Source organism: Anomaloglossus baeobatrachus, chromosome 3 (assembly GCF_048569485.1).
Source record: "Anomaloglossus baeobatrachus isolate aAnoBae1 chromosome 3, aAnoBae1.hap1, whole genome shotgun sequence".
Lineage (NCBI taxonomy): Eukaryota > Metazoa > Chordata > Amphibia > Anura > Aromobatidae > Anomaloglossus > Anomaloglossus baeobatrachus.
The window spans coordinates 556363633-556389506 of NC_134355.1; the positions used below are offsets into that span (position 1 = coordinate 556363633).

A 25874-nucleotide genomic window follows, 5' to 3' on the forward strand; every position below is an offset into this window, starting at 1 on the left:
CACGGCCGCCAACAGATCATGTTTTCAGGATTCCTTATTATTGTACATTTGAGAGAATTATTATCGGGCATCAGAAGTTGCCAGAGGTTCTCTCACTTGTGTAATACTAAGGTAATCCTGAAAACCTGATGCGTTGCGGGCATTGAGGACTGGAGCTTGGAAAACACTGTCCTAAGTGACTTGTGGTGAAATGAAAGTTTGTAGCCATTAATTCCTATAGCAGATTTCTGGAGATGTGCATATCCTTAAAGGGAACCTGTCAGGTGTATTATGCATGCACCCAGCACCACGAGCAGTTTTGGGTACATATTGCTAATCCCTGCTTGACTGTCCCTGTATCTAGTAGTAGCATGGATAAAGGGATCTTTAGAAAAAGAATTTCTAACGATCATTTATGATCTGCTAATGAGGCCAGGGACTAGTCCCAAGGGCGTTAGTTCCTGTGCTCAATCCGCTCTCTTAGCATGTTAGTATGCCCACAGGGGTGCGCTAACATGCTATTCAATGCAGCATCACTAGTGGTGACGCTCCTACCTGTGTCCGCTGTAACCGCTGATCCGAAGTCCCGGCACTCCCAGTCATGTGCACTAGACCCCTCTTAAGCCGGGATGTGTACACCCGACGTCCTACTGTGCATGACCGGAAGTGACCAACATTCGGATCAACAGTGACAGCGGATACAGGTACGTGCGTCACCGCTGGTGATGCTGCATTGAATAGCATGTTAGCTTGCTGCCATGCTAAGAGGGTGGAATGAGCGCAGGAACTAACGCCCTTGCGACTACTCCCTGGCCTCATTAGCATATCATAAAAGATCTTTGGAACTACTTTTTCTAAAGCTCTCTTTATCTATGCTGCTAGATACAGAGAGGATTAGGCAGGGATTAGCAATATGCACCCAGAACTGCTCATGACTGACATATTCCACCTGACAGGTTCCCTTTAAGTTGCGGCATTCCGCCGACCGCTGCTGATCCTTCGTTAGATTATACTGACCCTTTCAATGCCTGACTTGGGTAATTTTACTTGATACTGTTTTCCACAAAGGCTTTGTGATTGTGCACTGAATCCAATATCCTGTCTTTGCAGAGAGACGGACACATACATTGGCTACTTGCCTCTGGCCCATGTGTTGGAGCTGAGCGCGGAGCTGGTTTGTATGTCCCAGGGCTGTCGTGTCGGGTATTCTTCGCCACAGACACTTTCTGATCAGGTGAGTAGTGGGGATAATTTAGTGTTCATTAATCAATATATAAATGTAGCACTGGACAGCGACTTCTATAGCAAGTTCTCTTAGGAATTGACCAATCGCTGGTGGTCCAGCTGCCCCAGAAATCACCTGATATTCTCTAGCACACTTATAAAAAGCACTACATGTTCCAGGCTGTCTACATAAAATCTGTCTGTGACCTTGTGATGCTTGCTAAGGCTTAGGCTATGTGCGCACTAGAGATGTGAAGTTTCTCGAGAAAATCTTCTCGAGAAACTTCTGGGAGTGAAAGATTTGCTGACCTCCGGAAAAAATCCGCGGCAAAACCGCATGCGGATTTGCCGCGGATTTACCGCGGATTTGCCGCGATTTTCCCGCGGGTGGTTCCCTGCGGATTTTTGCAGTCTGTACTGCAGAAATCCGCGGGGTACCTGCGGATTTAATGGACATGTTCATTTTCTCAAGAAAGTTTCTCGAGAAACTTTTCTCAAGAAATTTTCTTGAGAAAAATCCGCACCAGTGCGCACAGCTTTTTTTTTTTCTCATAGAATTTCATGGGAAATGTCTGCACAAAGATTGCAGACATTTCTCAAGAAATTTCCGCGGCAAATCCGCGGGTAAATCCGTGGGTATTTTGCTCTAGTGCGCACATAGCCTAAGTCTGGAATAGCTGGAGCTTCTATCATGTCTGTCTGTGTAATGGATGACCTACCTAGGTTTATGGAAATGGCCAGTTTGGCAATATTGTGCACATTACATCTCTTTAGACCTCTTAGATGTGTTCCTGTTCACACTTGTTCAGAGGTGCTGGTCAGAGTTTTGTAATATACATGTTACAATGTGACTTCAGATTTCTTGCTTGCTCATGGGATGACTCCCAGCAAGTGGTGCGACACAGTGGAAACATCAGGGTAGTATCACGCCAGGGGAGGGGGAGGACTGCCGGAGAGTGACGCAACACACAGGGTACACCAAGAAAACAATATAAGGCTATGTGCGCACGTTGCGTACAGTCACTGCAGAAATTTCTGCAGCGATCTGAAGAGCACATGTGCGCTTTAAATCGCTGCAGAAATGTCCGTAGTGAAAAAAAAAAAAAGCTGATTCCATGCGCTCTGCCTGCAGCTCCTGCCATAGACAGAGCAGGAGCTGCCGGCAAAGCGCACGGAAGAAGTGACATGTCACTTCATAGAACGCAGCGCTTCGGCAGTAGCCGAAGCGCTGCGCTCTAAAACGCCACGTGCGCACGGCCCCTGCACAATCTCCATAGATTGTGCAGGGGACGCAGGACGCATGCAGTTATGCTGCGCTACAAAGCGCAGCGTAACTGCATGTATTTACGCAACGTGCGCACATAGCCTAACGGTGGCCCTTCACGCTAGGTTATGGGGAGCGGGGTCACCTCCTAGCAAACCCCTGAGGCTGAACCCTGCACTCCCTAACGTCCCTAAACAGGACATACCCCTCCCTCACCCCCGTACGCCAATTACATGCCTTGGCCCTTACTGACCCTAAGCTCACCCTGGCTGGTGAAAGCCAGCTCGACGCAAGTCTCATCGCTACAATAAGTCAACACGAGGTAGGTAAGACAAATGGGTGAGGAAAGATACAACAACAAGCACTCCTAGGCTTCTTCAGTAAGGAACTTTGCAGCTGCAATAGAAACGACACCACAGCTATGCAGTGAACAGCTCCTTCAACATGGGCAGCATAAGGAGAAATGAAGAGCGGATATTTATAGCAGAAGGGAGTGGCTGCAGCTGAGGTTACAACTGTCATGATGTATTTTACCTTCTCACTGTATTTGCTGTAATACTATGTCAGGATGTGATGTCACTTTCCTTTGGTTGTACTTACTGAACACTTTGAAATGTCTTGGGATGTAAGTAACCATACCTTCCCCCCATCTCCTGTGTCTCTGGGCCCATAATGCAATTATCTCTTGTCCACACAGCCAGAGGAACTTCCCATTGTTTCGTAAGCAGTGGATAACGCCAACTACACAAACCTGTAGACATCTCGGAGCCAACCTTCTAGAATCTTCTAGTGGGCCCAACCATTGCATAGACCCCTACCCTTGAGGGGCGGGCCCACGAGCTCAAACAATTCACTCCTGTTTCTAAATGCAGTTGGGAGTTGAGTTTTTGAAGAGGAAGGGAGCGAGATCTGAATCTGCGGACAGACCTCGCCGTCCAGTGGATTGTGTGGGATTTCTGGGACTCTGAAAAGGACTATTACGTTGTGATCTGGCACTTTGGATTATCGGGAGGTGCCCCCGAATCTGTTTTATTTGGACTTGTCGTGTGCTGTTCCTGTATTCCTGTTAGTAAACCTGTTGGATCATCCTCGGCCTGTTGTCTCTCTTTGCTCTGATGTACACCCCGTCACAAACTGGTGGCAGCGGCGGGATCAGAGCAGAAGAAATGGAGGACAACAGCCAATCGACGTCTGAAACCAGAACCTCAGGATACAGGAACTGGACTGTGGCGAGTCTACAAACAAAGGCCCGTGAATTAGGTGTCGGCTACAAAGGACTCTCTAAGGAGCAACTAATTGAGGCATTGGAACACGCTTGCCTGCAAGATGGCACCGAGGAACAATTTCCACAGCAAGGGGAGCAAAGACGGGAGCCGGAGGTGAATACCCAAAAAAGTCAATGGGTTGTGTGGTACAAGGAAAAGATGGCACTGCTTGGAGATGAGGCCACCATAGAAGATAAGAGGGAGGCCATGCGTGGAGCTGAAGAGAAGGAGCGCAGGATGGAGGAGATGGCATTGCTGGATAAGCAGCTCGCTGTGGAAGCCGCGAGAGGTTCCAGACAGACTGTAACCCCAGCACCCATCATGAGGGAACTTCCCAGAGTGTCCCGCAAAGACTTCAAGCAGTTTAATGAGGCTGCTGGTGACATTGAGGGCTTCTTCCAGGACTTTGAGCATCAGTGTCGATTAATGGAAGTCCCAGAAAGGGAGCGCGTCCGGCATCTGGTTGGGCTCTTAGAGGGTGGAGCTGCTGCAGCCTATAGAGCTATGGACCCTCGGTGGAACTGTGAGTATGCGGATATTAAACAGACTATTCTAGAACATTATGCTGTAACGCCAGACACTTACAGGACTCAGTTCCGTACTCTAGCATGTGATGAGGAAGTGTCCTTCAAGATGTATGCCCACAAACTCAAACATCTGTGGCATCGTTGGTTGGAGGCAGAGGAGGCCTTAACCTTGGAGACCGTCCTCCAGGTCCTCCTAAAAGAGCAGTTTTACTTCAAGTGCCCCGCTGAGATCCGGGAATGGGTGCGTGAAAGGAGACCAGCCACTGTGGAGGAAGCTGCAGCTCTAGCTGATGAGGCTCTCACCATCAAGCCTCAGTGGAAAAAACTACTACCCAGTGAGAAAAAAAACACCAACCCCCCAACGCTGGTGGCCCCTGGTCCTTCTGGCCCCAATGTTCACCATCACCCTAGACCGTCAACTCATGGGGACCTTCGTGTGACTGTGCCTCGCATTACTCATGCTCCACCTTTGGGAATACGACGCGGAGGAAGAATCCCAGAGCGCAGATGTTATGGATGTGGGCAGCCTGGGCACATGCAATTCCAATGTCCAGGTGTTCGTAGACAGAACAGCTACAGACCGCCTTTGCCTGTTCATTACCTACAGACACCTTCACCAGGAGAAGAGCTGGATTCTGTGCCTGATGACTTGCCAAGTGACTCAGATATCCTGGCTCCCCTACCCGGAGTCTATGGGGTGCGAGCTCCAGCCACCTGTTCTTCTGATCTTCAGGACAAACATCTACAGGAGGTCGTGCTGGATGGCCAAAAAGTTGTTGGCTTCCGTGACACTGGGGCTTTCCTCACCATAGCCGATCCCCGAGTAATTCAACCACAAGCAATTCAAAAGGGACCAGGAATTGCCATTGAACTGGCAGGAGGTACCCAGAGATATATTCCAAGAGCGAGTGTGACCCTGGATTATGGCTTTGGGGCAAAACAATGTGTGGTCGGTGTGATGAGCGGCCTCCCTGCAGACGTTCTTCTAGGAAATGATGTGGGGAATCTTCATTGCCACTTTGTCGGTGCGGTAACCAGAAGTCAAGCCAAGAGAGCAGCCCATGTGGACGTGTACAACCCATCCATGGAACTGAGGCCACCAGAACTGCCATTACAGCCGGTGAGTGATTCTTCTTGTGGGGATAATAGGAATGTTACTTGGGATAAAGTTCAGTTTAGACAAGAAGTAGAGACTGACCCCACCCTTGCTAGTTTTAGAACTCGGGCTGAAATAGGGCAGCTAGGGGAAAACGGAGAAAGAATTATCAGAGAAAATGGACTTCTGTATCGGGTTGCCAATGCCGACTCCCTAGATAAGCCCTGGACTTATAGCAAACAGCTGATTGTTCCTCAGAAGTACAGAATTCCCCTATTACACCTGGCTCATGACATTCCTACGGCTGGCCATCAAGGCAAAACCCGCACCGAGAGACGATTGACTCAAACTTTTTATTGGCCGGGGATTTCCCAAGCAGTGGCGCATTTCTGCCGAACTTGTGACATATGTCAGCGTAGAGGGCGACCCGGAGATCACCCAAAGGCACCCCTGCAACCGCTCCCTATAATAGAAGAACCCTTTCAAAGAGTAGCTGTTGATATCATTGGACCTCTGGCTAAACCAAGTAAATCTGGAAAGCAGTACATTCTCACTGTTGTGGACTACGCCACCCGATATCCAGAAGCCGTGGCCTTGTCAAGTATCTCTGCAGCCAAGGTGGCCGAGGCCTTGGTTATTATTTTTACCAGAGTAGGATTCCCCAGTGAGATCTTGTCGGACCAAGGCTCCCAGTTTATGTCAGAGTTGGTCCAGTGTCTGTGGCGCACCTGTGGAGTACGAGCGATCCGAACGACCCCGTATCATCCCCAAACAAATGGACTTTGTGAACGATTCAACGGCACTCTGAAGAATATGCTGAGGGCCTTCACGGACCGAGATTCAGACTGGGAGAAGTACCTACCCCATCTCTTGTTTGCCTATCGGGAAGTTCCCCAGGAGTCCACTGGGTTCTCCCCCTTTGAACTACTCTATGGAAGAAAGGTCCGAGGACCCTTAACCCTGCTCAAGGAATACTGGGAGGGGCAAGTTGAAGATACAGGAACCCCTGTTGTCCCTTATGTCCTAAAGCTGCGAGAAACCTTGGCCCAACTTGCTAGTTTTGCACAGAGTCATTTGCGTATGGCTCAAACCAGACAGAAGACATGGTATGACCGTAACGCACGCTATCGGGAGTTTGTAGAAGGACAACAAGTCTTAATGATTGTTCCCCATCGGCAGAATAAACTGCAGACCACATGGGAGGGTCCCTTCCGGGTTCTCAGAAAACTGAATGATACCAATTACCTTCTTGCTTTAGATGATCAGGGGCTAAGGCAAAAGACTGTCCATGTGAATATGATTAAGGAGTACCATGACCGGAACATTCCAATGATAGCAAGCTGTCGGTTGGCTTCAGAAGATGGTCAAGAGGATGAGGACTCTCTACCTGATCTCGTGGAAGCAGCGAGAGCCCCATCCACTGTGGAACAGGTTCCCCTGGGAGATTACCTGGACTCCTTACAGAAAATCCAGATGCTGGAAGTGCTTCAACAGAGACGGGCTGCTTTCTCGTCCCAACCAGGTCGAACCACCGTCACCCAACATCATGTGGACACTCAGGGCATCCGTCCCATACAACTGGCTCCTTACCGGGTACCTGAATCAGTTCGAAACACCATGCAGCACGAACTGGAGGAGATGTTACAGCTTGGGGTAATCCAGGCCTCCCATAGCCCTTGGGCCTCCCCTGTGGTGTTAGTACCCAAGAAGGATGGGAGTACTCGATTTTGTGTGGACTATCGGCGACTAAACGACCATACCGTCAGCGATCCTTACCCAATGCCTCGTATTGACGAACTTCTAGACCGACTGGCTGGGTCCCGATATGTCACTACCTTGGATCTCAGTAAGGGATACTGGCAGATCCCTCTAACGGATGAAGGGAGAGAACGGTCCGCTTTTATAACCCCCTTTGGTCTGTATGAATTTCTAAGCATGCCTTTTGGAATGAAAAATGCCCCGGCCACCTTCCAGAGAATGGTGGATCAGATCCTCCGGGGATGTGATGACTTTGCTTGTGCCTACTTGGATGATATCGCCGTCTTCAGCCACACATGGGAGGAACATCTGAATCAAGTAGCCATTATTTTGGACCTGATTCTTGCAGCCGGCCTAACTATTCGACCCGATAAATGCCAATTGGGGATGGGGGAAGTCCAGTACCTAGGACATAGAGTGGGAGGAGGGAAGCTCCGACCTGAGCCTGCCAAAATCCAGGCTATTAGAGACTGGCCTGTACCCCAAACTAAGAAACAAGTTATGGCTTTTCTGGGCACTGCCAGTTATTACCGAAAATTTGTTTCTCATTTCAGTACTATGGCCAAGCCTCTTACCGACCTGACCAAGAAAACAATGCCCCGGCTGGTGATCTGGACTCCAGCCTGTGATGAGGCTTTTAACCGGCTGAAGGATGCTTTGATCTGCGATCCTGTCCTGGCTGCTCCAGACTACAAGAGGAGATTCATTGTGCAAACGGATGCCTCTGCTTATGGACTGGGAGCTGTCCTCAGCCAGGTGAATGCAGCTGGGGACGAGCACCCCATCGCCTATCTCAGCCGGAAACTGCTGGACCGAGAAGTGGCCTATGCAACTGTTGAGAAGGAATGTCTGGCTGTAGTGTGGGCCCTTAAGAAACTACGGCCGTATCTGTATGGACGGGAATTCACTGTGGTTACTGATCACAATCCCCTCACCTGGCTGAACAGAGTCTCTGGGGACAATGGACGCTTACTGCGATGGAGCCTGGCTCTGCAGCCCTATAACTTTACCATACAATATAGAAGGGGCAGCCAACACCAAAATGCAGATGGACTGTCCAGGCAAGAGGAGCCTTGAGTCCTGTCAGCCATGCCTGCGTGTACTTAACCAGCGACCTGTAGAGGTCCCTAGTACGTACACAAGTTGGGAAGGGAAGGAATTGTCATGATGTATTTTACCTTCTCACTGTATTTGCTGTAATACTATGTCAGGATGTGATGTCACTTTCCTTTGGTTGTACTTACTGAACACTTTGAAATGTCTTGGGATGTAAGTAACCATACCTTCCCCCCATCTCCTGTGTCTCTGGGCCCATAATGCAATTATCTCTTGTCCACACAGCCAGAGGAACTTCCCATTGTTTCGTAAGCAGTGGATAACGCCAACTACACAAACCTGTAGACATCTCGGAGCCAACCTTCTAGAATCTTCTAGTGGGCCCAACCATTGCATAGACCCCTACCCTTGAGGGGCGGGCCCACGAGCTCAAACAATTCACTCCTGTTTCTAAATGCAGTTGGGAGTTGAGTTTTTGAAGAGGAAGGGAGCGAGATCTGAATCTGCGGACAGACCTCGCCGTCCAGTGGATTGTGTGGGATTTCTGGGACTCTGAAAAGGACTATTACGTTGTGATCTGGCACTTTGGATTATCGGGAGGTGCCCCCGAATCTGTTTTATTTGGACTTGTCGTGTGCTGTTCCTGTATTCCTGTTAGTAAACCTGTTGGATCATCCTCGGCCTGTTGTCTCTCTTTGTTCTGATGTACACCCCGTCACAACAACTACCTGTTATATCACTGCAGGATAGAAATGCTCCTTAACCCCTTCAGTGGCAGATGGAATTAAATATGCTCCATCTCAGGGAAAATGGCGAGCGGGCACTAAAGCGGATCTGCAGTCCACAATGGTTCGTAACCTTCTGGTCCCTGAATGCCCGGAGATTAAATTAAGCCGTGCCACACTCGTAACAATACTATAGGAGGTAGTGACTGCCTTCATATTTGGCTGAGCGATTCCTCCCATCAGCCTAATGCTGTTTTTAATTAGCGCTTGATCCTACCTGCCCTTAAAATTTATAGGCTTTTAGAAAGTTTGATAAATATTAGGTTTAGGATCCTACCAAAGAAAGATGCAGCTTGTTGTGGCTTGTGGGCTGTCATGAATTGGCCAATTTGTGCACTAAGTAATCATTTTATAAGTATGTTCTATATAGCTGTAAAGCAGCCCAGATTTTATATATTCAGGGTTGCATAGATCTTACAGAGTGGGCTGTATTCTTTTGTGTGTGTGTGTGTGTATGTGTATATTACTGGAAAATACTTTTAATAGCAGCACAAAGCAAAGTAATTGTAATACTTGCCTCCTTGATTCTAATGTTGATTTAGCGTAATAAACAATGTCACGGCTGCGTCTAATCATTATCCGGTGCAACAGTCACGTGACCACTGTGAGCATCGACATGAGAGGAACAGCGTTGTTTCAGGGAGGTTACGTATTAACTTAATCTACCCCAAGAAGTTAGGACAAATCACAACTTACTCAGCTTCAGACGCTCCCTAAAAACGCATCTTTTTAGGGCGGCCTATCACACTCTCTAGCTAAACTAATTTCACCTAATCCCTCTACAACTTCTCAGAACATAACCCTACGTCAAACTCCATGGCACCCAAATGCATCTCAAGGCTCTGGCCAACTGGTCCAGGAAGCCATTATCTATCCCCCATGAGATGGCTGGATTGTCATTGTAAATAAGCACTTGTACCTTGCCCCTCCCCCCACCTCATTGTAGATTGTAAGCTCTCAAGAGCAGGGTTGCCATTTTTCCCTTTAAATATTGTATCTTCTATAATTGTTACTTGTTTGTTTATGTACATGATATGTATATGTATATGAGCCTCCTGAATTGTAAAGCGCTGCGGAATATGTTGGCGCTATAGAAATAAAGATTATTATTATTATTTAAATGTATTTTGGTTTCCACTGCATACTTATTAATAAGGGGATGTCCACTATTGTACAACCCCTTTAATTCTATGTGTAACCTGTAAATGGCATCTAAGGTGCACATGTGATTATAGAGCTGTGTGTCTGTATTGTATGTGTGAGTTGCAGTATTCTGACTTTACAATATGTATATTTTCCTTACTCTGCTGTAGCCGTATAACTAAGCGTTCGCCTGTCGTGATTTGTGTGCATTAGTTAATTTGCAGCGTTCGTTGTGTTTTGAGTCGCACCAGTACAATAATCCAGGAATCTGCCAATGCTCAGAATATAGGATTGTGTATATTAGCTGCTAATGTAGAACAGATGTTGATGATGGGAACGTCGGAGTGACGCAAGCCATGTACTGCTCTCTGTGTAGGTTTTCTTTGTCCTCGGCACCTATCAGCCTGATGTATACATCTGAATTTGGTAATGCTAAAAGAAATAAAAATATCTTTTTATATTTTACAGTCCACCAAAATCAAGAAAGGAAGCAAGGGCGATGCCTCCGAGCTGCAGCCGACGCTGATGGCCGCCGTCCCTGTAAGTGACCCTAGTGCTCTGCCCCCTCTTGTACTCATTCCTGTAAGTAAACTGCCCTGACATTAGGACATTGTGTGAAGATGTCCAGGTACAAATATTTACTCTGATTTTCTGCAAACGGCAGAGATGAATGATTGAACAGGAGTGAGCGCATCAGATGTCTTCTGACTCTCCTGACGTCATATATTGGGACATTTTCTTACAACATGGAGGATGTATCATCACCTGGCAGCGAGAACTAAATGCTACGTTCTCTGTTACCACAATACACACATTCCAGCCTAGAATCCCCCAATCGTAATTCTACCAGTTAAGACACATTGGTATGCAGCCCCCCTTTATGTATCATGACTTCTGTTTCATTTCTGAGCTATTTTTGCTCTTTGTGGCGTCTTCTTTATTATTCTTTTTAAATTTACTACATGCCTCTTCAAAAAAATAAAAAGATATAGAGGAGAGGATAAAGTAGCTGCTCAATTGGAACAAGGGTATAAATGTTATCGTTACAGCTCTAGGAAACAAAGAAAGGGGAAATATTGATTTTTGGCCTCCAAGGCCATATTCACATTGTCCTGAGATGGACTAAAAATTCACACCAAAGTACTTAAAAAGGTTAGTAACCCAAGTATTAGGAAACACCTTTTTCTAGGTAGTAGGAGAAATTTGTGCAGATTGTGAGGAATGCTGTGGATTGTCTATCTGCAATGATCTATATCATGCCGAGCTGTTACAAAATGTGACTTTTTAGGTGCAAAATTCTGCTAGATGATATGCAAATGCCCCAATTTCCCATTACAAAATGAGCACAGATGAATCCATGTGTAGGGAAATCAAATGTGATACCACTACTCCAAAATTGATCATAAGATACTATGAGAAACAGGAGTATAAGGTGAAAATAGATATAATTTTATTAAATAAAGTGATATTAAAAACAGACAGTCAGGTAAAAGATTAAGAGGCCCTTTGCACACTACGACATCGCAGGTGCGATGTCGGTGGGGTAAAATCGAAGTGACGCACTTCCGGCGTCGCTCTCGACATCGTAGTGTGTAAATCGTTTTAACTACGATTACCGAGCGCAAAAGCGTTGATATCGTATGATCAGTGTAGCGTCGGTCATTTTCATTATTTTGGCTGCTGCAACGGTACGATGTTGTTCCTCGTTCCTGCGGCAGCACACATCGCTGTGTATGAAGTCGCAGGAGCGAGGAACATCTCCTACCTGCGTCCCGTCTGCAATGCGGAAGGAAAGAGGTGGGCGGGATGTTTACGTCCCGATCATCTCCGCCCCTCCGCTTCTATTGGCCGCCTGCCGTGTGATGTCGCTGTGACGCCACACGACCCGCCCCCTTAGGAAGAAGGCGGGTGGCCGGCCAGAGCGACGTCGCAGGGCAGGTAAGAGCATGTGAAGCTGCCGCAGCGATAATGTTCGCTACGGAAGCTATCACCATGATATCGCAGCTGCGACGGGGGCGGCGACTATCGCGCTTGGCATCGCAGCATCGGCTTGTGATGTCGTAGTGTGCAAAGGGCCCCTAAGACAGGTGTGACAGCAATTGTAATATAAATAAATAGACACCACCGCTATGACAAGGCCAAAATCGGGTGTACAGAGATTAGTATCAAGAGAACCCGCAGATGTAATAGACCATTAAGTAAGTCCGTTTACGAGCAAAAGTGCATATTTGAAGCCAATAATGTGAGCAGGCCCATAAGGGTATATACCTGTATACAGCAAGGTGTGGTATCAAAAAACCGCTGCCGCCACCTAGTCACGGACCCCTACGTACGTTTCGCATCAAAAAAGCATTAGTTCACCACCGTGGTCATTGCGTCATCAAAATTCTGTTAGACATGTTCACATGTCCAGTAATCCTCCGTTAGAACATATCCTGCAGCAAAAGTTGTGCTAAAAAAACTGATTTCTACTGGATCCAGTTTTTTAACATTGAAGTCTATGGATAACGGATCCATTTAAAAGCCATCAGTTTTTCTTTCATTTGAAAAAGATCCATCTTTTGCTTACTGGATCGGATGGAAGAAAGACTGTTATTTAACGGATCTGTTTCCCATAGAGTTCAGTGTTAAAAAAAACAAAACGGATCCAGTAGAAATCTGTTTTGTTTTTTCAGGTGGATAAAAATGTACTGTCTGCACAACTTTTTGTCAACAAATTGCTGCAGGATCCGTTCTAACGGATGATTACTGGACTTGTGAATATAACCTAAGAGGGAGAGAACTGCTGCAAAATCCCCGGCCAAATTTTTCCAATTGTACTGTAAAGCATAGAAAAGTGTCAGTAAGGGATACTGTAATATAGTCATAATCTATCCTAAGTTAGTATATGTTAAAGGGTTTTTCCACTACACCCCCCCTTCTCAATCCCTATGTTTATTGCTCTCTCCCTTCCTCCGGATGTATGTGATTGTCCGAAAGTAAGGAGAATGAATAGGCCATAGGAATCGCGTGACGTAACAGCATCACTGGGTGCAAACATTGGGATTGAGAAGTAGTCCAAGTAGTGTGCAACCCTTTTAATATTTGCAAGAAAAAAACCCCAATAAAAATAGCAATTATATTTATTATATTTCGATTCGTCATGACTGCTATGTTGGTATGTCAGCATTGTACTTGTCTTATTCTTTGCTTGGTTAAAAAGTAGAATGTTTCAGTTGTAACTGTGTAATATGTGATGTCTTTTTAGGAAATCATGGACCGCATCTATAAGAACGTCATGAGTAAAGTGGCCACCATGAGTCCTGTTCAGAAAGGTCTCTTCTCCCTCGCATACAACTACAAAATGAAGCAGATCATGAGAGGTTACAGCACTCCGCTGTGTGACCGGTATGTATTCCGCCATCGTATGCCTCCATATTCTGTTACTTTGCCCCATTCCTCATCCTCCTTGTTACGGAATCCATATGGAAATCCAAAGAGGAGTATGACACCTGGGTAAAGTGTAACTGCACTTTAAAGGCAACCTATCAGCTGGTTTACTACCCCTGATTGATCTAATCTGTATTCTGTCGCTGTAATGCAGATTAATTCAGTACCTTTAATAACTTTAGTAATTACTTTTCTGATTTTTACATAAATAAGCCACAAATGCAAGGGGCTTGGCCCACCATCATCCACAGGTCTATGAGTTCACAGGTCTGAGCAACCTACCTCCCCCACTGGAGATCTTGTGCAGGCGCTGTCACTGCCTAGGGTACAGCATGCAGATGTCTATAGTACGGTCATCAGAACTGGACTGCTCACTTGCCGCCCAATAGAATGACGGCGCCTGCACAAAATCTCCAGTGGGCGAAGTGGGTCACTGAGATAAAAGTGACCCGTCATTACGAGACCGGTGGAGATAGACTAAACAGCTATATGTTTCAGTGCCAAGACCTCCACTTACGACTCTTTTACATAAAATTGGAAAAGCGATTATTCAGGAATGGAATGAAAGGTTTAAAAAACAAAGTATGGAATTAATCTGTCTTACAGTGAACAAACATAGGATGGTAGGTGGTGTGGGGGGAGAATGGTGCTAAAACCTGCTGACAGGTTCCCTTTAAACAAACTTCTCACATGTTATAGAGATGTCTCATCCAAGACTGCCTCAGACAAATGTTATAAACTCCTCTTCAGTCTCTGAGGTGAGCAGCGCTTGTCTGTATGACCTGTCATAAGCTTTCTGAATGTGCACTTCCAATTTAAAAGCTACTAATCCATGTCATACTTGAGTCGCTCGCTACGTGTTCAGCATCTGGATTGTGCCCGACGAAACTGACTCCTGAATATACAAGTGCATCTCAATAAACTAGAATATCATCAAAAGTTCATTTATTTCAGCAATTCAGTGCAAAAAGGGAAACAAATATATTATATAGAGTCTTTACAAACAGAGTGATCTATTTCAAGTGTTTATTTTTATTATTATTATTTATTTTTATAGCGCCATTTATTCCATGGCGCTTTACAGTGAAAGATGGTATACATACACCAATCTGTTTCTGTTAATGTTGATGATTATGGCTTACTGCCAATGAAAACCCAAAAGTCATTATCTCAAAAATTAGAATATTATATAAGACCAACTGAAAAAATTATTTTAAACTCAGAAATGTTGGCGCCTACTGAAAAGTCTGTACAGTAAATGCCTCAATACTTGGTCGTGGCTTCTTTTGCATGAATTATTGAATCAATGTGGCGTGGCATGGAGGCGATCAGGCTCTGGCACTGCTGAGGTGTTATGGAAGCCCAGGTTGCTTTGAAAGCATCCTTCAGCTAATAGACATTGTTGGGTCTGGTGTCTCTCATCTTCCTCTTGACAATATCCCATAGATTCTCTATGGGGTTTAGGTCAGGCTAGTTTTCTGGCCAATCAAGCACAGTGATACTGTGGTTATTAAACCAAGTATTGGTACTTTTGGCAGTGTGGACAGGTGCCAAGTCCTGCTGGAAAAATAAATTTCCATCTCCAAAAAGCTTGTTGGCAGAGGGAAGCATGAATTGCTGTAAAATTTCCTGGTAGACGGCTGCACTGACTTTGGTTTGATAAAACACAGTGGATCTACACCCGCAGATGACATGGCTCCCCAAACCATCACTGATTGTGGAAATTTCACACTAGACCTCAAGCAGCTTGGATTGTGGCCTCTCCACTCTTCCTCTAGATGCTGGGCTCTTGATTTCCAAATGAAATGCAAAATTTACTTTCATCTGAAAACAACACCTTGGACACTGAGCAACAGTCCAGTTCTTTTTCTCCTTGGCCCAGGTAAGACGCTTCTGGCGTTGTCTATTGGTCATGAGTTTCTTGACACAAGGAATGCGACAGTTGTAGCCCGTGTCCTGGTTACGTCTGTGTGTGGTGGCTCTTGATGCACTGACTCCAGCAGCAGTCCACTCCTTGTGAATCTCCTCCAAAATTTTGAATGGCCTTTCCTTAACAATCCTTTCAAGGCTGCGGTTATACTGGTTGTGCACCTTTTTCTACCACACTTTTCCCTTCCACTCAACTTTCCATAAATATGCTTGGATACAGCACTCTGTGAACAGCCAGCTTCTTTAGCAATGACCTTTTGTGCCTTACCCTCCTAGTGGAGTGTGTCAATGACTGCCTTCTGGAGTTCTGTCAAGTCAGCAGTATTCCCAATGATTGTGTAGCCTACGGAACCAGACTAAGGGACCATTTTAAATGCTTAAGAAGCCTTTGCAGGTGTTTTGTGGTAATTATTTTAATTTTCGGAGATAATGACTTTTGGGTTTTCATTGGCTGTAAGCCATAATCATCAACATTAACCGAAATAAAGACTTGAAATAGATCACGCTGTATGTAAAGACTCTATATAATATGTGTTTCCCTTTTAGTATTGAATTACTGAAATTAACTTTTTGGTGATATTCTAATTTATTGAGATGCACTTGTATGTCTTGTTATCTGTCTCCGGACACTCATAGTAAAATATTGTGTTTTAGCATGAGAAGTTACTTTGCATTGATATCTCAAGGTGTTGCTTTGGCATCCGATATGAAAAACATTGTAGAGAAAAGAAGCAGCCATTACCAACACAAGATCAGATTACCAATGCACTAGCAGGATGCAAATCGAAGAGAAAACACACGACCAAAAATCCAAAGTGCAAAGGTGAAATCTTTATTGACACAGGGGTAGGTGCGGGGCGGCACGAGACAAGTGAGGGCGCGGACATCAATCACTGATCAGAATATACATACAATTGTCACAGATTCCTTATGAACTGATATTTAAGTCTATCCATAATATAATATAATCATGTACCATCCACTATTTCTTATATTTCATGTAAATTACAAGATGATAACTATATGATGAAACCGTGAACACAATTATCAACCAGGCAGGGCCATGTCACTATCTGGTATAGAGGAAAAATTTCCTTCAATTCCCGTCCATCTGGGTCCCTGATACTAAAGGTCCAGTCACACTAAACAACTTACCAGCGATCCCAACAACGATAGGGATCGCTGGTAAGTTGCTGGGAGGTTGCTGGTGAGATGTCACACTGCGACGCTCCAGCGATCCCACCAGCAACCTGACCTGGCAGGGATCGCTGGAGCGTCGCTACACGAGTTGCTGGTGAGCTCACCAGCAACCAGTGACCAGCCCCCAGCGCCGCGTGGAAGATGCTGCGCTTGGTGACTAAGGTAAATATCGGGTAACCAACCCAATATTTATCTTGGTTACCAGCGCACGCAGCTACACGTGCAGGGAGCAGCGCACACTGAGCGCTGGCTCCCTGCTCTCCTAGTTACAGCACACATCGGGTTAATTACCCGATGTGTACTGCAGCTAAATGTGCACAGAGCAGGGAGCAGCGCACAATGCTTAGCGCTGGCTCCCTGCTCTCCTAACTACAGCACACATCGGGTTAATTAACCCGATGTGTCCTGCAGCTACATGTACACAGAGTAGGAGCCGGCACTGACAGTGAGAGCGGGGGAGGCTGGTAACGAAGGTAAATATCGGGTAACCAAGGACAGGGCTTCTTGGTTACCCGATGTTTACTGTGGTTACCAGTGTCCGCAGAAGCCGGCTCCTGCTGCCTGCACATTTAGTTGTTGCTCTGTCGCTGTCACACACAGCGATCTGTGCTTCACAGCGGGACAGCAACAACTAAAAAATGGCCCAGGACATTCAGCAACAACCAACGACCTCACAGCAGGGGCCAGGTTGTTGCTGGATGTCACACACAGCGACATCACTAGCAACATCGCTGCAACGTCACAAAAGTTGTTCGTTAGCAGCGATGTTGCTAGCGATGTTGCTTAGTGTGACGGGGCCTTAACTAGTAGGGAGGAAAAATTCCCTTAGATTCCCATCCATCAGGGTCCCTGATCAAATTAAGACAATATCATGGCCAAAATAATAGCAGTAGCATGTCAAAAAATCAAGGAACTAGGCTCCAGGGCTATGTATAGGTATGATAGACAAGTAGCACGCTTTTACCTGGGAGACAATGGTGGTCAGAGAGAGGTGAGGACGCGGACACACCTCTCTCTGACCACCATTGTCTCCCAGGTAAAAGCGTGCCACTTGTCTATCATACCTATACATAGCCCTGGAGCCTAGTTCCTTGATTTTTTGACATGCTACTGCTATTATTTTGGCCATGATATTGTCTTAATTTGATCAGGGACCCTGATGGATGGGAATTGAAGGAAATTTTTCCTCTATACCAGATAGTGACATGGCCCTGCCTGGTTGATAATTGTGTTCACGGTTTCATCATATAGTTATCATCTTGTAATTTACATGAAATGTAAGAAATAGTTGATGGTACATGATTATATTATATTATGGATAGACTTAAATATCAGTTCATAAGGAATCTGTGACAATTGTATGTATATTCTGATCAGTGATTGATGTCCGCGCCCTCACTTGTCTCGTGCCGCCCCGCACCTACCCCTGTGTCAATAAAGATTTTACCTTTGCACTTTGGATTTTTGGTCGTGTGTTTTCTCTTCGATTTACAATTATTACGACTTATCCTCAGTCCCCATCCAGTTCCTTATACATAACATGGTGCTCAATGGTCATATATGTATCTGGTAAATCATGGTGTGGCTGTGGCTTTTTCTGTATACTAGCAGGATGCAGCAGACCCCCATTATAAAGGTGGGGGCAGCACAAATGCTGATGAAATAACCACTCACAACATATCAATTCATAGAGGTGGCTGACTAGTATTAGACATGTACACGGATGAGGCTTGTATAGGGCGCCAGTCACACTGGTACGTGTGGTGCACAGTGTCTGGCTTACAGCTTATTGATGACGCCCATACTATTAGATCAGGTGGATTGCCCAGCACTGTATAAGTGCACCCCACAGGACACACACCCCAACACAACTGCATCCTACATAAAAATGTATCCAATATGGCAGAATCTCTGGACATTTTATCTAGATTCTAGTCTTCTGACCCATAGGAATCACTTTATTAACGTGTTTGATAAAATCGGTAAGCTAACTTTTTCACTATGGATAGTGAAGTTATGCTGACAAAGGATCTGTACGACCATCAGGATCTAAATGATCCTGGGTTAGTAAGGTCAGCCTAGCTAATCCGGGAAAATGAGTCCACAGAGAGGTACAGCATGGCGTGACTTACATTGTAAGCAGAGATCCTAGAGGTCATCATTTAAAGAAATGCAGCGTCTCAGCCTGGATCTCCTAATGGCTTAGTGTTGAGTCTAGAGTTGACAAGATGGAGCATGTGTAGTCCAATGCACTTCCATGTGTGTTTCCGCTTTCTTCTAAGAATCTCCAATGTAATGGCCTTTCCCAGCTGTTGTCTGGCAGGTTTCAGTTGTTCTGAGAAAGAGTGACCCCGCTGGGTAAATGACCCTTCTCCGGAGTAGGGGTCGGCTAAATCCTATGTTATCTCTCTACAGAAGTGCAAACATATTAGTCATAATGCATAAACTCGTGTATAAACGACCTCCTTTCTACTTGGTGTAATTTAGTGCCAGTACTGGGTAGTGCAATTACAGTCTGTTTCATGCTGAAATAATGGATCCTTTGAGTGATCCTCTACTAACAGCACTTTGCAATCTCTCCATCTATATACAGGATTGTGTTTCGGAAAGTTAGAAAGTTACTAGGTGGGAAGATGAGGGTCCTGCTTTCTGGAGGAGCACCCCTTTCAGCTGCCACCCAACGCTTCATGAACATCTGCTTCTGCTGCCCCGTAGGTCAAGGATACGGCCTCACTGAGACATGCGGTGCTGGGACGATCACAGAAAGTGAGTGTGGACCAGTGATAAGGGACAGATTTTCACTGGTTGGAGGGGTTTTTCTCCCTTTGGGATATGCTATAAATCCTTCCATCACATGCAGTCCTATTCCTTGTATTAGGAACTGTGCACTGCTGCATTTCTCTACTGGTGTTGCTGCGGGCAAGAAACCTCCTGCTCCTTAGTCCCAGGGGCTTAAGAAGTGAAAGTCAATAGAAAGAGCATTCTAAAGTAAAAGCAGATAGATATGGCGCCCTCCTTGTCGGTTTGGTCTGTATCGTCTACACCGTTCTACGGTGTAAATGAAATGGTGAAAAGCAGCGCTCACATGTTAAAAGAAAAAATATTAAAGGGCTTGTTCTGGCTTGGGACAAAAGTCACTCTGTGATTGCAAGTTGCTGCTTCCTGACATCATGAGGTGTGCACACGGTTAGTTGCTTGATCTTCCCGGTGTGTCAGTTCCTTGATCTTCCCGGTGCGAGCTGGTGATCACAGGAACACATGTATATGTTCGCACGCTTATGGTTAGGCGCTGACCAGATGCATCTGGCTTCTCTCAATAGAAGTGTGTTGAGAAGCTGGATGGGTCTAGTTGGTATGTGACAGAAAAAAAGCAAATTGCTTACATACTGTCCCATGACCACCTGCTCGCACTGGAGGCTCATGACAGCGTGCCCAACGCATGATTCTGCACCGACATGTAGTAGCTACAGAATTTAATTCCAATCCTGGAAAACCCTTTCACCCTCATTTGTTAGTTTGCCTCTTCAAAACCTGTTTTTAGTCACGTGAGTGCAGCTGTGTATCATTTTGGCTTTATAGCCCCAGCAGCGCAATAGCCTGTCATCCAAAGCGAAATGAGTTCATGAAATTGTCCTTAAGGCATAACCATTATTTTAGTTTTCTTGCATAAATCAATAGTAAACATGAAAATAAGCAACTCTGTGATGTATCTTATCAGACAAATTTGCTTGCTTCTCTGCCAAAATTGATTAGTCATCAAAATTTTTAATTCGGAGATAAGATCTGTCTTCAGTGAAGACTTTCCCATTACTGAGACAGGAGATGGCGGTTGGTGCTGATGATATTCTATGGAGATAGAAGATGGAGGGGCGGAACTCTGCCTCTAGCGCCTCCCTCTGCCTCTAGCGCCTCCCTCTGCCTCTAGCTCCTCCCTGTTCTATCTACATAGGAGATGGCAGCTGTTACTGATGAATCTGACAATGGGAGGAGCTAGATGAAGATTTCCACCCCCTCATCCATCTAACTCCATAGAATCTCATCAGTACCAACTTCCATCTCCTATCTCAGTAATGGGAAAGGCTTCACTGAATATAGATTTTACCTTTTAGAATTGAGAATTTTGATGATGACTGATCAATTCTGGCAGAAAAAAAGCAGATTTCTTTGATAAGATATATTACAAAGCTGCTTATTTTCATGTGTAATATTGATTTATAAAATTAAAGTTTAAAACCACAGTTACAGTTTAAAGATTATTTTTTTTTGGCTTATTGAAGTTCTAATGTATGGCTGCAATTGGTACAAAAGCATGAATTTTCAGCTATGTCTTGTTTTCCAGTGTGCGACTACAGTACGGGCAGAGTGGGAGCACCTTTAGTCTGCAGTGAGATAAAACTGAAGAACTGGGAAGAAGGTAATTTAAGCCACATAGAATTTATAGTTGTAAAAAAGTGTAAATGACAAAAACTAACAGATTTTCATCTTCCCTTGTTTAATAACTGAAATGTATTTTCAGGTGGTGTAATGATCTCCTAGACTTTCTCCTGTCATGTTGATGACACGTGGTTCTCATTGTGTGACGTTCCTTTACAGAGAATCTCCAGATTTCTCAATACAATTTATATGCATTATTAAATGTTTGCATACAATTGATGAGGCCGGTGTGAAAATCAATGTGAGAATGGCTGAATAATGCTTTTAAAAGGGTCCTTGTCTGTTATTAAAATATGGATTGTGACTTATAAAATGCTCATCTTAATGCGGCCATTCTGACAACTCTGCTTACACTGGGATGTGTTGATAAAGTCTACAAAAAAATATGATGTAAATTTGATCATTTTTGTGTCTTGATTTTCATTGCACAATATAGAAGCCGTGTTATCTGCAGCATTATTGACATCCCGGCTTATTTATGCAGTGTGTGTCTGAGATATTGTGAATACTCATGCAGGGCGCAGCTACAGAAATGTGCTGAGAATGTTTTGCACAAATGTACTGTGGAAAATGCACTGTGTATGCGCCATATGGGAACATACTCTTAGAAAAGATGACCCGTCAGGAGGTTTATCTGGACTGTGGTTGAGAAAACATCTTAAGACAATAACTTAAGTACTTATACACTGTGTGCAGAATTATTAGGCAAGTTGTATTTTAGAGGATTTTTTTTATTATTGATCAACTATATGCTCAATCAACCCAAAAGACTCATAAATATCAAAGCTTAATATTTTTGGAAGTTGGAGTGGGGTTTTTTTTAGATTTGGCTATCTTAGGATGATATCTTTGTGCAAGTAACTATTACTGTGCAGAATTATTAGGCAACTTAATAAAAACAAACTATATTTCCATCTGACTTGTTTATTTTCACCAGGTAAGCCAATATAACTGCACAAAATTTAGAAATAAACATTTCTGATATGCAAAAACAAAACCCCCAAAAATCAGTGACCAATACAGCCACTTTCTTTATCGTTCCTTTGGGAGACCCAGACCATGGGTGTTTAGCTTCTGCCTCCGGAGGACACACAAAGTACTACACTTAAAAGTGTAGCTCCTCCCTCTGAGCTTATACACCCCCTGGTGAGCAAACGCAGCCAGTTTTTATCGCTTTGTGTTCAGGAGGCATACATCCACACATGCATTCTCATATGATTTTTTTCCTTTTGGAATGAGTTTGAAGAACTGCGGGTCCACGTCTGGACCCCCGGCATGTCCCTTCTCACCCCACTGTGTCGGCGGTGTTGTAAGGTTGATTTCCTAGGCTGGAGCCTTACATGCCGTGCTCCTTCACCATCCCTCCTGGGCTCTGGCTTGAAGTGGGAGCCAGCACGGTCTCCATGCCTGGCAGGAGACCGGTCTCCATCCGCAGCCCTTCAGGACCCTGCTGGACCGGAGCACTCATCCCCAGGGACCTGGCCCTGCGTCTCAGCAGCTAAGTACCTGAGGCATTTATATTTGGGGGTCCCTGTGCTTTATTGTTTGGAGAGAGTGTGCTTGCTGTATTTACTGACATTTCCGGCGGGTTCTCTAGCTGTCGCCCGAGAACTGCGCCGATGGTGCCTGCGCGTCGGCCTCGCCGCTCAAATTTAGGCCCCGGCTTCGCCGGAGGCCTAGTTTCGTTTCACTGCCCTCGCATGTCACTCATGCAGAGGGACAGCGCGGCTCCTCCCGGCGGCCGTTCTGCACAAGGGAGGGACACTCCCCACTGCTGTGCGTGTCTCCCCCCCTGTAGGTCTCTATGGCCCTCCAGATCCCGCTCTTCATGCAAGTCCCGCCCCCTCTCTTCGCTCCGGCGGCCATTTTCTCAGAGTTCACTCAGCGCTGGTCTGCGTTCTGCATCCCTGCTGAGGTGCTGTGTTTGGGGGTCCGGGCTTCGGGATCTGGAGGGCACACAATACCGCTCTGCACAGCACAGCGGTCTGGTAAGCCACAACCGGCTCTGGTTGTGGACCTCTGTATATACTCTCCGGGGTTCATTCTCTGGCAGAGCCCCCACTCCAGCAGCATGTCTCACACGAGGAGCAAGGCTCCAAAGCTTTACTCTGTATGCGCTGCATGTAAGCTCCTGCTGCCTGAACCGAGCACCTATCCACATTGTGATGCCTGCTCTACCTTGGCGGTGCCACAGCCTGGAGTCTCACCCCCAGGGGTCTCTCAGGCTGCTCCTGCTCCTGTGGCTGAACCCCCGGCTTGGGTAGAATCCTTTTCTAGGTCTATCTCCCAGTCTTTTGCTGAGTCCATGGGACTTCTGTCCAGGACTTTGCTGAATATGGATCAGCCCCCCTCACAGGGAGCCTCTGCTGCTAGGGCTCTCTCAGGACCGGAGCTCACAGAGGATTCATCATCAGGTCCCAGACCCCGTCCTCCTAAGAAGAGACGTAGGGTCACCTCTCCCTCCTCCTCCCGCGGCTCTGATTCAAGATCGGACTCGCAGGATGAGGAGGATGCCTTTACAGGGGGCTCGGAGGCTAACTCCATGTACCCCATTGATCTGTCCGAAAGTGACTCAGATGTTACTGACTTGATTGCTTCCATTAACTCTGTACTGGATCTCAATCCGCCAGTATCAGAGGAGCAACCCTCTCTGGCAGAAAAGCACCAGTTTACCTCGCCTAAGAGGGCAAAGAGTGTGTTCTTTAACCACTCCAGTTTGCAGGCCGCTGTGTCCAAGCCCAGGGCCTGTCCTGACAAACGCTTCCCAAAGCGTGGTTCTGATGACCGTTTTCCCTTTCCACCTGAGGTGGTCAAGGAGTGGGCTCAGTCCCCAAAGGTAGACCCTGGGTAGACCCCCCGGTGTCTAGGCTCTCAGCCCGGACCGTTGTGTCGGTGGCTGATGGCACCTCCCTTAAGGATTCCACTGACCGCCAGATTGACCTTCTGGCCAAATCCGTATATGAAACGGCGGGGGCCTCCTTTTCCCCGACTTTTGCAGCAGTGTGGGCTCTCAAAGCCATCTCTGCTTCTCTAGAGGAGATGCATTCCCTCACCAGGGAATCTATGCCCGAAATGGTTGCCTTGACTTCCCAAGCTTCAGCTTTTTCATCCTATGCCATGTCTGCCATGCTGGAAGCTTCTCACCGCACTGCGGTGGCTTCGGCTAATTCCCTCGCTATCCGCAGGATCTTGTGGCTTCGAGAGTGGAAGGCAGATGCTTCTTCAAAGAAGTACCTTGCTGGGCTCCCTTTTGCTGGGTCCCGGCTGTTCGGAGAACAGTTGGATGAAATTATTAAGGAAGCTATTGGCGGGAAGAGTACTTCCATGCCACAAACCAAAGCCAGGAAACCTGCCCAGGGTAGGAATCAGTCGAGGTTTCGCTCCTTTCGTTCCTCCAACTGGTCGTCCTCTAAGCCCTCGGCCTCGTCCACTAACTCAGCCAAGGACCAGAAATCCAACTGGCGCCCAAAAGCGCGTCCACAGAAGACCGCAGGAGGTGCTGCCACTAAGGCAGCCTCCTCGTGACTATCTGCCCGCTCCAGCAACGTCCTTACTCGGTGGCAGGCTCTCCCACTTTGGCGACGCTTGGTTTCAACACGTCTCCGATCAGTGGGTGAGAGATATCATCTCCCACGGCTACAGGATAGAATTCTCTTCCAGCCCACCAAACAGATTTTTTCTCTCAACTCCCCCTTGCTCCAATGCTTCTCACAGGCCGTGGCATCCTTGCAGGCCAACGGAGTAATTGTACCGGTTCCCGCCCGGGAACGGTTCAGAGGTTTCTACTCAAATCTCTTCCTAGTTCCCAAAAAGGACGGTACATTCCGGCCCATCCTGGATCTCAAGCTTTTCAACAAGCATGTTCAGGTGCGGCACTTTCGCATGGAGTCTCTGCGATCAGTCATTGCCTCAATGACCCAAGGGGATTTCCTGGCGTCCATCGACATCAGAGATGCCTATCTGCATGTGCCAATTGCAGTTTCACACCAGCGTTGGCTACGCTTTGCAATCGGAAAGGATCATTTCCAATTTGTGGCTCTCCCCTTCGGGTTGGCCACGACCCCTCGGGTATTCACCAAGGTCATGGCAGCAGTGATTGCAGTTCTGCACCTATAGGGGTTGGCAGTGATTCCTTACCTGGACGACCTTCTAGTCAAGGCTTCATCCAGCGCAGACTGTCAGCGGAGTGTCTCGCTCACTCTCGCCACTCTAGCCCAATTCGGGTGGCTGGTCAATCTGCCCAAATCCACTCTGACTCCGACCCAGAGTCTCATGTACCTAGGGATGCAGTTCGAGACTTTGCCGGCACTTGTGAAGTTGCCCTTAGTCAAACAGCAGTCCCTCCAACTGGCAGTGCGCTCTCTGCTGAGGCCCCGACGTTCTTCCCTCAGGCGTCTGATGCAGGTGCTGGGTCAAATGGTGGCGTCAATGGAAGCTGTCCCCTTTGCCCAGTTCCATCTGCGCCCCCTGCAGCTGGACATTCTCCGCTGTTGGGACAAGCGGCCTTCCTCCTTACACAGGTTAGTGGCTCTGTCGCCACAGACCAGGAGCTCTCTTCAGTGGTGGCTTCGGCCCCTCTCTCTGTCCCAGGGGCGCTCCTTCCTGGCCCCGTCCTGGGTGATCCTCGCCACGGATGCCAGTCTATCCGGCTGGGGAGCGGTATGTCTCCACCACAGAGCGCAGGGCACTTGGACTCCGTCCGAGTCAGCCCTTTCAATCAATGTGCTGGAAACCCGAGCCGTGCTTCTAGCTCTCCTAGCTTTTCACCACCTGTTGGCGGGCAGG

General features: G+C 46.6%; 1 protein-coding gene across 2 annotated transcripts in view; it reads left to right on the forward strand.

Moving 5' to 3' along the window:
* Positions 1–25874, forward strand: part of ACSL3 (acyl-CoA synthetase long chain family member 3) — a 157825-nt gene that overhangs the window by 104083 nt on the left and 27868 nt on the right. For both annotated transcript variants that reach the window (XM_075340824.1, XM_075340822.1), the window contains exons 7-11: positions 1090–1213; positions 10566–10637; positions 13345–13484; positions 19249–19421; positions 20995–21069. In XM_075340824.1, the coding sequence (XP_075196939.1) occupies positions 1090–1213; positions 10566–10637; positions 13345–13484; positions 19249–19421; positions 20995–21069 (584 nt within the window). The remainder of the gene's footprint in view (positions 1–1089; positions 1214–10565; positions 10638–13344; positions 13485–19248; positions 19422–20994; positions 21070–25874) is intronic.